Source organism: Notamacropus eugenii, chromosome 5 (genome assembly GCF_028372415.1).
Source record: "Notamacropus eugenii isolate mMacEug1 chromosome 5, mMacEug1.pri_v2, whole genome shotgun sequence".
NCBI lineage: Eukaryota > Metazoa > Chordata > Mammalia > Diprotodontia > Macropodidae > Notamacropus > Notamacropus eugenii.
Window position 1 is genome coordinate 91,481,500 of NC_092876.1, and position 16,616 is coordinate 91,498,115.

The 16,616-nt window shown below is 39.9% G+C and overlaps 2 protein-coding genes across 2 annotated transcripts; one reads left to right on the forward strand and one right to left on the reverse strand.

Annotated features, from left to right (window-relative positions):
* FTSJ1 (FtsJ RNA 2'-O-methyltransferase 1) lies at positions 1–1,422 on the forward strand. The gene has a single exon (XM_072610182.1). It carries the CDS (start codon positions 144–146, stop codon positions 1,125–1,127), a length of 984 nt encoding a protein of 327 aa, XP_072466283.1. The 5' UTR covers positions 1–143; the 3' UTR covers positions 1,128–1,422.
* A 6,962-nt stretch (positions 1,423–8,384) lies between these two features.
* Positions 8,385–9,371, reverse strand: LOC140507576 (olfactory receptor 51I2-like). Its single transcript, XM_072615609.1, has one exon. It carries the CDS (start codon positions 9,369–9,371, stop codon positions 8,385–8,387), a length of 987 nt encoding a protein of 328 aa, XP_072471710.1.
* Between the last annotated feature and the right edge of the window lie 7,245 nt (positions 9,372–16,616).

Consider the following 16,616-nt stretch of genomic DNA (forward strand, 5'->3'; position numbering starts at 1 on the left):
AATCACGTTCTGGCGTGACCACGCACAGCGGTGCGTGACTCGCGACTCTGCCGGCGGAAGTATCTACTTCCGTTTTGACCTGCGCAGGCCGGCCACTGCCCGGTCCGTGTCGGGACTTGGGGCACTTGTCCCCTCGGTCCGCCATGGGGCGCACGTCCAAGGACAAGCGCGATGTCTATTACCGGCTGGCTAAGGAGGAGGGCTGGCGGGCCCGCAGCGCCTTCAAGCTGCTGCAGCTGGACGAGGAGTTCCAGCTCTTCAGCGGCGTGAGGCGGGCCGTGGATCTGTGCGCCGCCCCCGGGAGCTGGAGCCAGGTGCTGAGCCGCAAGCTCGGAGGCTCCGGGTCGCCGGCCTGCATCGTGGCCGTGGACCTGCAGGCCATGGCGCCCTTGCCCGGGGTGGTGCAGATCCAGGGGGACATCACCAAGGTGTCCACGGCGCAGGAGATCATCGGGCACTTCGAGGGGCAGCCGGCGGACCTGGTGGTGTGTGACGGCGCCCCCGACGTCACCGGTCTGCACGACATCGACGAGTACATCCAGGCGCAGCTCCTCCTGGCCGCCCTCAACATCGCCATCCACGTCCTGAAGCCCGGCGGCAACTTCGTGGCCAAGATCTTCCGCGGCCGGGACGTCACCCTGCTCTACTCGCAGCTGCGCCTCTTCTTCCCCGACGTGGTGTGTGCCAAGCCCAGGAGCAGCCGCAACTCGAGCATCGAGGCCTTCGCCGTGTGCCGGGGCTTTACGCTCCCGGCCGGCTACGTGCCCAGCATGCTGAACCCCCTGCTGGACCACAGCTACCAGGGCGACTTCAACCAGCTCGAGGGCCCCACACGGCTCATCGTACCCTTCCTGGCCTGCGGGGACCTCAGTGCCTATGACGCGGACCGCACCTACCCCCTGCAGCTGGAGGGGAGCCCCGAGTACCGGTACACGCCGCCGGCCCAGCCCCCCATCCGGCCGCCCTACCAAGAGGCCTGCAAACTCAAGAAGTCTGGGGGTCTGGGCCGGGGCACACTGCAGCCCGGGGCTCTGCCGGATGCCCAGGAGCAGGCAGCTGCCCAGCCCGAGAAGGAGGGCGAGCAGGCTGTGACCCAAGCCCTGGGCTCCATTTCCCTGGACCCCTAAGGAGGATTCCTTCCCCCCTCCCCCAAAAGGGCCTCTGGGAACATCCCTACTGCACTGGAGCGGGGGCGGGGGGGGGGGGGGGAAGGGGGTGTAAAACTCAAGTGCAAGCTCTTCCTTTGGCTATTCCTCCTAAACATAGCAGACCTTTAGTCGGAATTGGCAGAGGTGGGATGCGGTGAGGGAGAATATTTATACATACGTACGTATATAGACACGTATATGTGTATGTTTACACACATATATTTGAGACACCTTAAGATTTACATTTATAAAATAAAATTTCTTGTTTTTGTTAGATCTTTGTCTATTTTCTTTTTAAAAATTCATTTCATTGATGTCTTTTTTTGTTACCTAAATTCCTTCTAATATCCATCCTCCCAGTGAACCATTCCATAAATAATAGATTTATATTAACAAAAGGAAGTAGAGGAGAAAAAAAGCCAGCAAAGCACATTACTTTGTAAAAATCTGAAAATATATGCAAAGTTACAAACTGGGGGAAGCTCCCACCTCCGCAAAGTAGTAGAGGAAGGTATTTTCTATTATCTTTTGGGGTCATGTTTGTAATTTGTAGTTCTACAAGCATTCACTTTTAGGTATTTTGTGGTGGTTCGATTTCTCTCTGTGGTTGAGGGAATTTGGATTTTTGCTTCTTGGAATAGGAACTAACACAGGTGTTGATTGTTGAGTGACTTATCCTAACTTTATGATTTTCTATATTTAACTTGATTAATGTTTTATTTTTCTTTGTTTAAAATTTAACCAGAATTAGAGTACAAATTCTTAGGTGCAAAATCACAACACTAACTCAAATCTCTCAGAAGTTGTTTATTCTTTATTCTGAGTTTTTTTTTTTTTGTCAGAAACAGTCTTTGAGAAGCATGGCGTTATTTGCTACGTCTTTGCTTTGTTTATTAGATGTTTATTTCAAACTTAGAGAATTTTGCAAATAGCCAATTTTCTTTACAAAGTAAAAAAAAAATTACAAAAGTGAATGTCCAAAATGCTTAGGAATCATGTCAAGGAGAAAAAGAACATTTTTTGAATAGGGAAACTTTAAATTGAAAAACTATCAGGTATGTGGGTGAAGCAGTGTCCAGAGAAAAAAGGAACAGGTTTTTGCAGGCTAGAGAAGGGAAATGTTCCCACCCTTCACATGGGAGTAGAGTCCTAGGTCACAGAATTTTCCGTGACATGGCTCATAGAGCTGCTCCTGCTTTGTTATGTTTCCAGGGGAGAATAATGAGAATAATTCAGGCTTCTTAAAACTGTGACAGGAATTCAAGAATTGGGAACATTTATCTCTGAAAAGAGGAGACTAAAGCAGAGAAAGATGTGGTTGTTTTTTTTGTTTGTTTGTTTTGGTTTTTTTATTATTATTAAGAATTTGAAAGACTTCTCCAGTAGAATTGACAGTAAAGGCAGTAAATTTGTCCCATAAGGTTTCCAAGAGAAAGACTAGAATCAAAGGGTACATATTAGAAGGTGACAACGTTTTGGGTCCCCTAAGTATTCGAACTATTTGGAATGACAGCATGGAAAGAGTAAGCTCAAATCAAGTCTTGAGTTTAAATTCCTATCTCTATTGTGTGACTAACCTTGACCAAACTGCTTATCATTGTTGGAGCTACTATTTCCTCATCTGTAAAATGGGTTAATACTTACAACAGGGTAGTGGATTGGATAGAATTTGGGATTTGGAGTCAAGAAAAGCCTTAATTTCGTGATTTTAAAGGAAGGATTTGAATTAGGTTTTGATGATCCTTTGACCTAATATCAATTTTGAACTTATTGTGGCATGTAGCATTTGGGCTATGGCTTACCTTTCAGGTTTTATGTGAAAGTCCCCTACACCCTGAGGCCCAGTCAAAGTCTCCTTGTTTTGTTCTTCGCATATAATACTCTACTTTCTAGCTCTGGGCCTTTTGAGAGACTGTCCCATTTCTAGAATGTACTCCTACCTCACTTTTCCTTTGGTTATCCCTAGTATCCCTTACATGAAGCCTTTCTGGATCCCTCTAGCTTCTGGTGGTCCTTCTCCCATATCTTAATTGCATGCATTTATTTTGTATATGTGTGTATATATATATATATATATATATATATATATATATATATATATATATATGTCTCCCTGAGAACTAAAATTCCTTGAGGGCAGTGTTTTGTCCCATTTTTTCTCTTTGTGGCCCCAGCACTTACCATGGTGTCTGACACCAGAGATACTTAAATTCAAAATCATCAGAATTCAAATAAGCTAACATTTCTAAAGTTCTTTGCAAGCCCTAAAGTCTTATATAAAGGCTAGCTATTATTATTATTGTTATAAATACTGGTCAATCGATTGATTAGTAGATCCCATGATTCTATCATGCTGATGCACAATTGGCACATTTCTCTGTAAGATGTACTTTAAAAGTTTTATTTCACTGATTCACTATACAACGCATAATGCTATCACTAGAAGTACTCCCTTCTTTGGTGCAGGTCCATTGCCCTTTCATCTGGTAAATTTTTTGTCTCTATCTTTATGTGTATCACCCAGAGTTTTTAACACTTTTTTTCCGTGGATGAGGATCAGTGTGGTACAGTGAAAAGAGGCCTGGATTTAAATTCCAGTGATCTGACATTGAGTTTTTACTCTTTATCACTAAGAACATAGCAAGTTTGGGCAAATCATTTCACTTCCCTGGGTCTTTTCATTTTACAGATGAAGAAGAGGGAAGAAAGGATCTTTGGGAATCCTATAAATGCTTCCCCAAACCTTGGAGTTTGTCCTCAGTCTTTCAGAACCATCTGTTTTGGGAGAAGGAGAGAAAGTGGAGATTATTCTGATAGGGCAGGATAGAGGCGAAAGCCCTTGACTAATTGGAATTCCCTCTGCTTACCCCATCATTTATACAGAGCTTTGCCAATAGTATTTCATTTTATTCTCACAACTACCGTAGGAAGTACTTCCATTTTGTTGTAAAGGAAATTGAATCAAATAGGTTAAATATCTTGCCCAGGATGTTTGAAGCAGGATTTGAACTTGGGTCTTTCTAACTGTATAGCTACTTTGTAATTATACAGTTTCCATCTCTGGGAGTGGAATTTCCCTCACAACTTTGACATCTAAAGCTGTGAAAGCATTGTTCTAGCCTCCTTAATCTTGTATATGTGAATGTTGGGATTGGGAGAAATGGTGGTGGTGCTATAATAAAGGGCTACAATGCTTCTGGGAGGATGGAAGGACCAAATCTATTTGCTTTAAGTCTCAAAACCAGGAGCTGCTGATCTGGAATGTCCAATGAACTTTCCCCAAGGGAGGGCATATTTCAACAATTTGACCTGGGAGTCAACAGAAGTAGATCAGAGTCCCTTGCCTTGAGGGTAGCTAGTTCTATTTTTCTGTGTATCTGTTAAATGAACTTGGATAAGGAGGTCCTCAAGGTTGCTTTCAACTCTGACATCCTATGGATCTGTGATTTGAGCACCAGTGTACTTCTGCTTACCCTCAGCTTTGGTAGGGATTGAATGAGCTTTTCTCCATCACCTTGGATAAGTTATTTACTTTTTCTGGGGCCTGAGTTTCCTTCTCTGCAAAATCAGTGAATTAGATCAAGTGGTGGTCTTGTAGCTATAACATGATACTTTGAGAATTTGTGGAAGACTTAAAGCTCATTTTCAGCTCCTTCTCTCAACGCATGTTTTCTGTGGAAAGATTGTTACTCCATAATGCTCCCTCTCTCTGCCTCCAGTAATCATGGTTCTTGAATATCAAATGTGCAAAAATGACTAGTTATTCTACATGCTAAGATTAGCTTAAATGTCTTCTTCTTGCTAGGGGGTGGAGGTGGGTAGTCATCCCAGCAGTGGTCTTATGATTTTCTGCAATCTTCTGCCCTGCCATCCCTTCAATTGATGGTATCTTCATATCACTTGTCCTAGGCAGTGTTTGTGGTATTTGCTCCAGGTACAAAAATTACTAGCTCAGTACTTTGTTCTGTAAAGTTCTTGGCTCTTTAGTCTTGTGGTCAGTGCCTTAAATGCTGTATAAATGTACAACAAATAAATTGGCACCTGTGACACTTCTTTTCACATAAATAAACTCTCCCAGCTTCCAAGTACCCTTTGGATCTTCATGAACTCAAAAACTAGTTCATGAGTCCACATGAATAAGTTTGCTTTTATTAGTCAGAGGACACAATTCAATACAAAAACATTTAATGAAATAGCATAGTGTAACTATGTAACAAAATAGTGCTTTTTAATGAAATAGCATAGCATCGCTGGAATGGCTTGTATTTGAGTCTTTCTGATGGCAGGAGGGAAGCCAAATCCTTCTCCAGTCTTGCCTTTATACTCCTTGGGAGGCATTTCAGGATGTAATCTGTTCTTTGGCCACCACTTTTTCCTCCCTACCCCACTTCTCTCTGGAGACTTATCAGCCATACTTTATTAGCTCACTTTTTTAGTCTACCAGCAATATCATGGGCTTCAGGTTCATGTGGTATCATCTATTGTTTTATGGTATTTATATGAAATTTATATGTTAGTGGTGTAATCACAGTAGCTCAGAGGCCCCAGTTAAACAAATTTTTATTACAACTTTTGTCCAAAAAAACTACAGATTAAGATTTACATTCTGTAATTATAAGCATAAATTGGTTATATAAAATTATAAAAGGAAATAATTATAAATATGTGGAATATCCTGTAAGAATTAAAAGAAGTAGTAATAACAGCTAACATTTATATAGTTCTTAGTACGTGCTAAGCACTTTACAATTATCTCATTTGATCCTCAACAATAACTCTTGGGTGGTAGGAGCTATTATTATCTCCTTTTAACACATGGGGAAACTGAGGCAAAGTTAAGTGACTTCTCCAGGGTCACACAGCTGGTAAGTGACTTGAGTCTAAATTTGAACTCATTTTTCCTGACTTGAAACTCAGTGTTTTATCTACTGTACCACCTATCTGCCTTTAATCCAATAAAACCTCATATGCTCTCACCTATGGCTCCAAGAAGCTGTAGCATATACAGCAGCCATACCCTGGTAATGTTGAGGGTAACCAACAGGCCTCAAACCTGTTGTTAAATTAGGGGGATGTCTACCCCAAGCATATGAAGACTTCTCCCAGTGGAATTGTCAGATGAGAACAGTTTATTTCAGTGGCCATGAAGTAGCAGGCATGTGAAGTGCTTGGAGCTTGGTCAAACATTAAAGATGCCAAGGTCATCCACTGCATCCAGGCCATGTTGACTTTTGTCTTGCCACTGGCCTTTGATAACTTTGAAAGGGAGTGAAGCTCACAACTTTGCGCAACTCTACTTCACTTAAATCCAGTTTACATGCAAGTTAAGACACCAAAAAAATGAACAACTTTTTACTATTGTCTGCAGGACTTTGTCTTGAATTTATTTTTTTAAGTTTTATTTAATATAAAAACATTTTAATGAAGTATGTTAAAACTTGGAGATATTTAATATAATCATATATAAACTTAATCTTGATGTTAGAAATTGATGAGGGTTAAAATATTTGCTTCAACACCAGACACTCTTAAATCTGGTTCTGTATCATGAGATTTCTGTGATCATTTACTATCATCTTATACGCCTGATCTATTCCACTGACGACAGCACCAGGGGAACACAAGGTTTTGCCAGGTATATCAAGTATATTATATTTTTTGGAAGCTATGAGAAGGGAATTAGTGAGAAAAACTGGTCTAGGAAGAGGAAGGGAATAAGCATTTATATAGCATCTATCATGTGTCAAGTACCATGTTATGCATTTTATAAATACTATCTCAGTATGAGATTCATAACAACTCTGGGAGGTAAGTGCTGTTATCTCTATTTTACAGTAGAGGAAACTGAGGCAAATGGGGTCAAATGATTAGCCTAGGGTTATATATATCTAATAACTGAGGCTGAATTTGAACTCAGGTCTCTCTGACCCTAGGCCCAGTACTCTATCTGATATGCCACCAGTTTTGCCTCTGATCCTCTGGGAGGAGAGAGGTGAAATGCAGCAACAGCAGCAGGAGAGAAAGGAGAGTGAAAGTGATGAGAATCAGTATTAAAGTAGCAAAGGAATAGGAATAGTATAGTTAGAAAAAAGAAATTGAGAGTCTCCATAAGACTGGATCCAAAGGTATTCATGCCCTCCTCCTCCTCATCCTACCCCTTCTTCTCCTCTTCCACCACTACCACTACCACCACCACCACCACCAGCACTACCACTGCAGGAACTAGGAGAAGAAAGATTAAGATGGCATATGTGAGCTGAGAAATGATTAAAAAAAAAAAAACAAAAAAACAAGTCATAGGTTTTGAATCTGGAAGAAACTTCAGATCATAGAGAATGACTAATCCCTGAGGGTGGATTTAGCACCACTAGTCCTGGACATTATTTACAGTTTTTGTTTCAGATGCAAATATTCTGTTTGTTGTTCTGATACATGAGAATCTTCATGAGAGAGACCAAGAGCATGGCAAGAAAACTCATGAAATGCTCCAAGTGAGGGAAGGCAAGGCACATTCAGGCTGAAAATATGGCCTTTTCTGGATGCCCTTGAACTTGTCAAAGTCTCCCCTAGAATGTGGCGCCAAGTATGCAGTGGTCCAGAATTAGTCCTCCCACAGCAGTGAACTTCTTCTGCATTGTGGTTACTCTGATCTTAGCAATGTATTTTAAGATTTAATAAAGTAGTTTGACTGCTAATGGCTGTGATCTCATATCGCTTGCCCTGTGGGATTGAGTTGAGTTGAGGAGACTCCCTTCATTCTACCTGGAGGCAGCTAGGTGGCACAATGTATAGAGTGCTAGAACTGAAGTCAAGAAGACTAGCAAACTGACTTGACACAAAAGCAATGTGAAACATCACAAAAGCAATGTCGAAGGATAGGGTTTCCTCAGTGATACACAAATTTCAAACAATATCACTAGAAGAACGTATATTGCACAGTGGTCAAACTTGCATGCTTTCACAACCCTCAAAAAACACTTTAGAATTATGATTCAAATGGGAAAACTCAAAATCCAAAATGCTGGGCTACCTCATTTATAGTCCACATTAGACATCCTCTCCTGAGCCAGCTGTGCCCATCCTCATGATACCAGGTCATAAGACTGATAGTATAGCAGCCTAGAGAATGGCTGTTTCCTGTCTTAAAGAAATAAGTCAAGATCCACTGCTACTTAAATTTTGCCACCAAATGGCAGTAGGCTAGGCCTCCTTGAGCACTGGCTCTGACAAGTCTATTTATCTCCCATGTTTCTGAGAGATATCTCTTCTCACCCTCTTTCTAGAGAATATATGGACAATGCCTCGGCGGATCTCCTTGGTCTTGATGCTATAAACAATTGGGTTTACTACAGGGGGGAAGAAGAGGTAAATATTGGCCATGGTAGGTTGTAGCAAAGCAGGGAGGTGTTGCCCAAAGCGATGCACCATGGACAGACCAATCATGGGTACATAGTATACAAGTACAGCACAGACATGTGAGCCACAAGTATTGAGGGCCTTCCACCGGCTCCCACCAGAGGCAATACCCAGTACTGTGTGAAGAATGAGTATGTAAGAGATCACAATAAGTAAGAAGTCCAGCCCAAATGTGGAAATTACAATGAAAAGTCCATAGATATTGTTGATGGAGGTGTCAGCACATGGCAGGTGGACAAGGTTGGGGTGTAGGCAGTAGGAATGGGAGAGGGTATTGTGTCCACAGAAAGGTAGGCGTTGGAGTAGGACAGGCAATGGGGCCATGAGCACCACACTCTTGAGTCCAGTTGTAATACCTATTAAAATGATTCGAGGAAAAGTCAGTATGACTGTATAGTGCAGTGGACTATAAATGGCCACAAAGTGGTCCATGGACATTGCCAGAAGGATACCTGACTCCATGATGGAGAAGGAGTGTATAGAGAACATCTGGAGCAGACAGACATTGAAGTCAATCTCAGTTGCATCAAAGAGGAAAATTCTCAGCACAGTGGGAAGTGTAGAAGCAGATATTCCAAGCTCAGCAAGGGCCAACATGGCTAGGAACAAGTACATGGGCTGGTATAAGGTGGAATTCATATGGATGACATGGAGAATGGTCCCATTTCCAAGGAATATGATGATGTACATCAGGCAAAAAGGGATGGAGATCCAGATGTGTTCAGCCTCCATCCCAGGGAGACCAGTCAAGATGAATGTTTCAGGTGTGAACCCCACTATCAGACCAGAGCTATTCCTAGTCTGCATGATGGTACTTTACACTATAGGAATGGTTTTGTCTAAATGAATAAGAAGCAAAGTGCTGGTCAGTTTAGGAAAATGAAGAGAGCTCCCTGGGAACAAATCCCAGGACTGGACATTGGAGAAGTTACTGGAAAAAGAAGACATATTCCTCATCCTTTGGAAACTTCAAATCTGATTAGAGAAATAAGATCCTTGCTTTTGGGAAGCCTTTTGGTTTGATGGGGAAGATGTGACCTTGGTTCACAGAGAACATCTAGTATCATGAGGGAGAAATGGGCATTATTCACAAGGATATGATGGTCTGAACTAGTACCTCTCTAGAGTTACATAACAAATTGTAATAGTAAATAGTAAATTTACATAGTAAATTGTCATAGAGTTACATAAGCAAATGGGTACTTAGAAGAACTGCAGTGTTTTGAATGACTATATAACCATGGAATTCATCAGGAAAAGCTTCCTTGAGGAAATATGAAAGCAAAGAAAGAGAAGAATGTAGCTTGACAGTGGGAATGAGCAGGCACTCAATGTTAATGGAAAGGAGATGGAATGATACACTGAAAGGTAAGGAAGAAAAAGTCTTGTTCTCTTTAGGGAAATAGCCACAAAATTGGAGAAATGGGTTAAAAAAGCAATCACCTGGCCAATTGACAGTGATTGCTCCCACTAAGACTATATTCCGTTGGTAGGTGGCAAGAGCATGGGAAAGAGCATTGGAGGATACTGTGAGGAGACATGGATTTTGGGTTGCATTTTATCAGTTACTAACTCTGTTATCTAACCAATTAGATAACTAAAATCTGAATATGAGACAACCTCTCTGAGTATTAGTGTCCTCATCTGCAAAATAGGAATAATATTACTTATACTATCTACCTCACAAAATTCATTTGAAGAAAGCACTTTCTAAAACTTAAGGCATCACATAAAGGGGAATACAATATTTGCAAAGCACTTAACTTAGTACCTGACACATTTGTTGTTTTTCAATTGTTCCATTGCCCAACTCATCCATGACCCCATGGACCATAGTGTCAATGGGGATTTCTTGGTAAAGATAGTGGGGTGGTTTGCCCTTTCCTTCTCCAGTGGATTAAGGCAAACAAGTTAAGTGACTTTCTCCAGACTCACACAGCTAGTGGGTATCTGAAGCTGGATTTGAATTCAGGTCTTCCCGACTCCAGACCCATTGCTCTATCCACTGGTCCACTCTGTCTCCCCACATTGGCTTTCTCCCATGCCTGTAATGTTCTCTCCCCCTATTTCTACCTCCTGTCTTCTCTAGCTTCCTTCAAGTCTTACCTAAAAGTCCTACCTTCAGCAAGAAACTTTCCCCAGTTCTCCTTAATTGCAGGGTCTTTCCTCTGAGACTTTCTGCATTTTATCTTGGATATATTTTGTTTGAACATAGCTTACATATTGTCTCTCCCATTATAATGCAAGTTATAGGTTAGGGACTCTTTTTTTGTCTTTCTTTGTATTCCTAGAACTTAGCAGAGTACTAAGGATTGTTCAGTTGTCTCAGCTGTATCCTATTCTTTGTGACCCTATTTGGGCAAAGATATTGAAGTGGTTTACCATTTCCTTCTCCAGCTTGTTTTACAGATGAACAAACTGAGGAAAACAGGATTTTTGAACTGAGGTCTTTCTAACTCCAGGGCTGGCACTATTCACTGTGCCGCTTAGCAGCCTTGTCTATCACATAGTAAGTATTTAATGTTTATTGACTTACTGATGATAATAATAATAGCAAGTTCTTCCATTTGTATAAGGGGGAGCACTTGCCAAGGAGATTTCTTTTTCATTCTTTCATCTGATCTTCACATCATTACTGTGAAGGAAGGAGAAAGGGTTTTTCTTTTCAATATAACGAAAGAAAACTGAGAACTATGGAAATTAATGACTTTCCACAAGGTCATATAGCAACTTAACTGCAGGATAATGACAAAAGCCTCGGACTTTTTTCCTGAGATTCCTACTGTATCTGGAGATTCATATTTCTCCACCTGCCTCTAGACAGAATGGAGAAAAATTAATTTTCTTCCTCTAATAGGATGAAGTGAAGATCAAATGTTTGGAAGCTAGAGTTGGACGCAGGAGTGGGAGCTGCATTTGATACTGGGGGCAAGATCAGACTGAGGACTGGAGCAGGGGTTAACAGTGGAGCTAAATTGAGGGCTATAAGTAGCTAGTGTTAAAAACTGGTACCATGAAATGGGAATAGGGTTGGGGTCATGATCTCATGTTCAAGGAAATGGGTGAAGCCATGATTATCTGACATTTTCATAGGCTTTTACATTACACAAAATTCTTTCCACATGTTATCTTATTTGAGTCTTACAACAACCTTGTAAGATAAGTAGAGGTGGGTATGTATTATTTATTATTCCTATTGTAAACATGAGGAAACAGATTTTCAGAGGGTTTAAATTATTTGATTAGGGTCACATAACTAATAAATTTCAGAGGTAGTATTCGAGACAGGTCTCAACCAACTCTGAGTGCAGTGGTCTTTCCACTATATCATGAAATAGAGCTGGTTCTGGAGGCCACAGTGCTGCCTTACAAAAAGACTGAAGTCATCTAATGTGAGCTGCTTTATCTTTTTCTCTTATACCACAAAACCTCTCTTTTTTCACCTCCCCTCATTGTCCCCTTCTCTGCTACTTCACATGATGAGTTAGCTCTCCTTCCTAATGCTAAACCCTGTCCTATATCCTAGATCACATCTTTTAAAAAAATTTCTCTGAAGCCTCCCACCAGCAATTATCTCCTTTCGTGTATCTTCACTCTTTCTGTGGCCATTTGATCTTTATCTTTGGCTTTTCTCCCATAAATTAAAAAAAAAAACCCACAATACTTACCCTTGACCCTTCAAGCTATTATCTTAGCTCTCCCTTCACTATCAGTGTTTTAGAAAGAGTATACCATATTCCTTGCCTCTACTTCCTTATCAGCCATTCATTTTCAATCCTATGTAATTTGGCTTCCATCCTCATCATTCCATGAGATTGTTTCTCTGTGAGATCATTAAGGAATTTATAATCATCAAATCTAATAACCTTTTTTCAGAGCTTATCATTACCAATCTCTCTCAGAATTTACAGCTGTTAACTACCCACTTTGTGCTGTTTGTTCTCTTTTTTTCCTTCCCCTCCCTTTTATCAAAATTCTATACAGTCTTCTTTGATAGTTCATCTTCTATCTCTTGGGCCTTATTCAATTCAATAAACATCTAATATTGGCTTAATATTTGCAAAGTATACCAGGAAGGAGGGATACAAAGAGGGGGTAAAAACAGTCCCTGATTTCAGGGAGATTATATTCTATATCCTTACCTTTATATATGGGTATCCTAGGTTAAGATGCATTCCTCAGATTTTTTTCTTCCTCTCATTCTATATCTACTTTTTTGGTGATTCCAACCTCTTTCAAGGTTCTAATTATCAGCTCTATGAAGATGGTTCAAAAATTTCTACATTCAGTCCTAATTTCTCCCTTGAGATTTTGCCCTGAATTTTCAGTTTCCTACTGTCCTTCCAGAACCCCATATTCAACATGATTAAAATGGAACACATTGTCTTCCCTCTCAAAACCTGCCCTTCTTTCCAACTTCTCCAACTGTATTGTAGTATCACAATCCTCCCCCTCATGTAGGCTGAAAACCTTGGATTCATCCATGAATTGTGAAAAATTTTACCTCTAAAATACCTTTCACATTTGTCTCTTCCTTTCCATTTCCACTAGCACAACCCTAGTTTAGGCCCAAATCATTTATTTCCTGTACTATTTTAAGAGCATTATATTTGTTCAACTGGCCTCTGTAATTCTGCCTCTTACTCAGTAGATTACCCAAATAATCTTCCAAATGCCCAGCTCTTACTAAGTAACTTTCCAGCTCAAAACTCCCTAGGGGTCCTCTATTTTTATCCAATGCGTAGCATGAAAACAAAACAAATCAACTCCACCCTCCCCCACCAAAAAAAAGAAGTCTGAAATGTAAAGCCATCCCAAATGTGCATCCAACCCAAGCCTGATATGATACTATCCCACTTCAGGCATCATATGATCTGTTCACACTGGGGCTCACTGTTCTTGGATCTCATCCTGCTCTCTCCCACCTCTCTGTTTTTGTGTAGTCTGGCCTCCAACTCTAAATATCACTTTTGATTTACTTTGCCTACTGAGAACCATTTTTTCCTCAGATTCTGGTCAAGTATTACCTTCTTTTGGCAACCATTCTTGATCAGCTTAAAACAGAATCTCCTTTCTCATATTTTTATGGTGTTTTGTCTGAACCTCTTTTGTTTTTGACTCATTCAATTCTACCTTGTATTAGAGTTATTGTGAATATGTCTTACTACCAGATACTTAACTTGTAACCTCCCTGACACCATGAGTTTTGCCCTTTTTCACTTTTCTCACCCCAGAATAAAGTAGAAGGCATTTCACATATTAGGCATTAATACATTTTTTTGTTGAATTAAAGGATGCATGAGTGAATAAGACTGGTACTCAAATACTTACCATGATCAGAGGCAAATTCATCTTATTTTGAGATACCACATCCATGCTGCTTCACATCTGACATCTCCTTCTTTCTGGGTGTGTGGGATGGGCCATTATAGTTTCTTAAATATGCTAAGGGAAGACCCGTCTGGGTGTCTAAGTCACTGTGGCAATAGGCAGGTGGTATGATGGAGAGAGGACTAAGTCCTTTGAGAAATAATTTATCCATTTAGTTACTATTTATTTCTACACTGATTTAAGGAGCTCTCGGGGAATCCCCAAGAAACTAGAACAATGGTCATCACCAGGACAATGACCTAGAAAGAAATCAGTCAACAGTGATTAGGCAAGTCACTTAATCTTTATGTGACTCAATTTCCCAATCTGTAAAATGATAGAGTTGGACTACAAGATCATGAATGTGGTTTGTAGCCCCAAACTTTCTGTTAGTTTATGAAAACTGGCAGATGCTTAACAGTGAGTTCAAAATAAAAATTATATCTCTCCTGCCTCTCTTTTCTCCGTTCTCTCTCTAGGATTTCTTGAAGAAGAAAGACACATTCATACATTGTTGGTGGAGCTGTGAACTATTCTAGCCATTCTGGAAAGTAATTTGGAATTATGCTAAAAAATGACTAAAATATTACTCAAAGATCCAGCTGCTAGGTATGTGTTCCAATGAAGTTAAAAGTAGAAAGAAAGATCTTTAATGCAACAAAACTATTCAGTCATACTTTTAAAAATTATAGCAAAGAACTGGAAGCAAATTAGATGCCCATCAATTGGATAAAGGTTAAACAAATTGTGTTACATGAAAGTAATGGAATATTACTGTACTGCAATGAATTGTTTCAAAGAAGTGAAAATAGTGTGGGAATACACATGAACTGATACAAAATGAAGTTAGAAACAGTAGGAAAATAATATGCATAACAATGAAGATAAATTAAGAAAATAAGACCAAACTAAATGCTGCATAGTTATAACGCTCAAAATTGGACCCAAAGGAGAGATGAAACAATGTACCTGTCTTTCCTTAGTGAAGAGTTGGGGGACTATGGATGTGGAATATTGCTTATACTATCAATCACAATCAATATATTATTTGGTTTTAATGAATGATTTTTTTTTCCTTCTTCATTTCTAATCGATGGTTCCTTGGATGGGGAAGGCTATTCAGAAATGAATATGATATTTAAAAGGGATCATTTAGCATAAAAGTAAAATAACTAACAAATATGACTTTTAAAAGTAAAGAGGAAAAGCTAGAGAGGAAAGAGACTGAGACAGAGAGAGAGAGAAAGGAGAGAGAGAGAGACAGAGAGAGAGAGAGAGAGGAGAGAGAGAGAGAGAGAGAGAGAGAGAGCGAGCAAACAATCCATATAAGATCAACTATATGTATAAAACAATGCCCATTGTCCAGGTAATACTATTCAACTGGATGGTCAATCCATTCAGTTCAATATCGCATGTACTTGAGAAAGACACTGTTTACAGACAGTAAATTGCACTTAGCATTCAATATGAGGAAAAAAAGCAAGTGACTAAGATTTATTTGTATTTCCATATGATTGCAAATGATGATGCACCACAGTCTCCAAAGAATCAGACTTGAAGGAGGGTTCAGCAGATGGATGACAGCATATTTCCAGAATGATTTACACACAAGAAGTGACGTAAGAAATATCATTCAGTAAAATATGATCAGAAAAGTAGATGGATTTAGTATGTAGCAAGAGCAAGAGATAATATATGTTTGGGCCAATATGGCCCATATGCCACTTAACGTAAGGCCTCTAGTGTGTCGGCAGATCCTACATAATTATAATTATAATTAATAATAACAATAGCAACAACAATAATAATTAATATTACATAGTACTTTAAAGTTGGCAAAATGTTTTTTCCATATATTATCTCATTTGATCCTCCCCCAAGGTTCTCATTCGGTAAATGAGGAATCTAAATCTCAGAGAAGGCAAAAGTCGCACAGATAGTAACTGTGAGACATGATTCAAATACAGATGTTATTGACTCCAAATCCTAGATTCTGTCACCTGGCTTCCAAGATGGATCTTTGAAGGGACATGCTGGAGTCAAAATTTTCAATATGAGCATTTACGCCTAGCACTTTGGCCAGCACTACAAATCAGGGCATGATTTATTGTTTTATTGATTGTTTAGACTTAATAATATGATGGAGAAAATGTAAATAAGGCAGATTAAACTTAAAAGTGTGTCATGGATACTCCTGAACACTTCCCCCTTTCCACGCAGGAGAGACTGTTAAACGTTTACCAGGACACCACTAGATCTATGGAAGAATACTGAAAGGAATAGCATAGGATGAAAAGTCATGAGCCTCAATATGTATCTAGGAAGGGAATATCCCATATCCAAGATATCACATATTCACTTGAATATTGAAGAATATTTATAATGAACTGTGCTAGCTAGTCAGGATACAAATGCACAAACAAAACAGTCCCTACTTCCAGAACAACTTACATTCTAGGAGGAGAAGTGGTAGGAAATACAACACATACTTGAATAAGTAAAACCAGGTTTTTTTTTTTTTGGAAGGGGAAGGTGGGAGTGCTGGGGAATCAAAAAAGGTTTATACTGGAGGTGATGTCCATGTAGAGTCTTTAACTAAACAGAAAATGCTTAGAAGGAAAAAAAAAATTCAGTAATATGCAAATAAAACCAGTCAATAGTAAATGTGTTGTCAGAAAAGAA

What these genes read in the sequence shown, in the direction of transcription:
- LOC140507576 (XM_072615609.1), bottom strand. Translation starts at nt 9,371, where the DNA reads ATGCAGACTAGGAATAGCTCTGGTCTGATAGTGGGGTTCACACCTGAA.
- FTSJ1 (XM_072610182.1), top strand. Translation starts at nt 144, where the DNA reads ATGGGGCGCACGTCCAAGGACAAGCGCGATGTCTATTACCGGCTGGCT.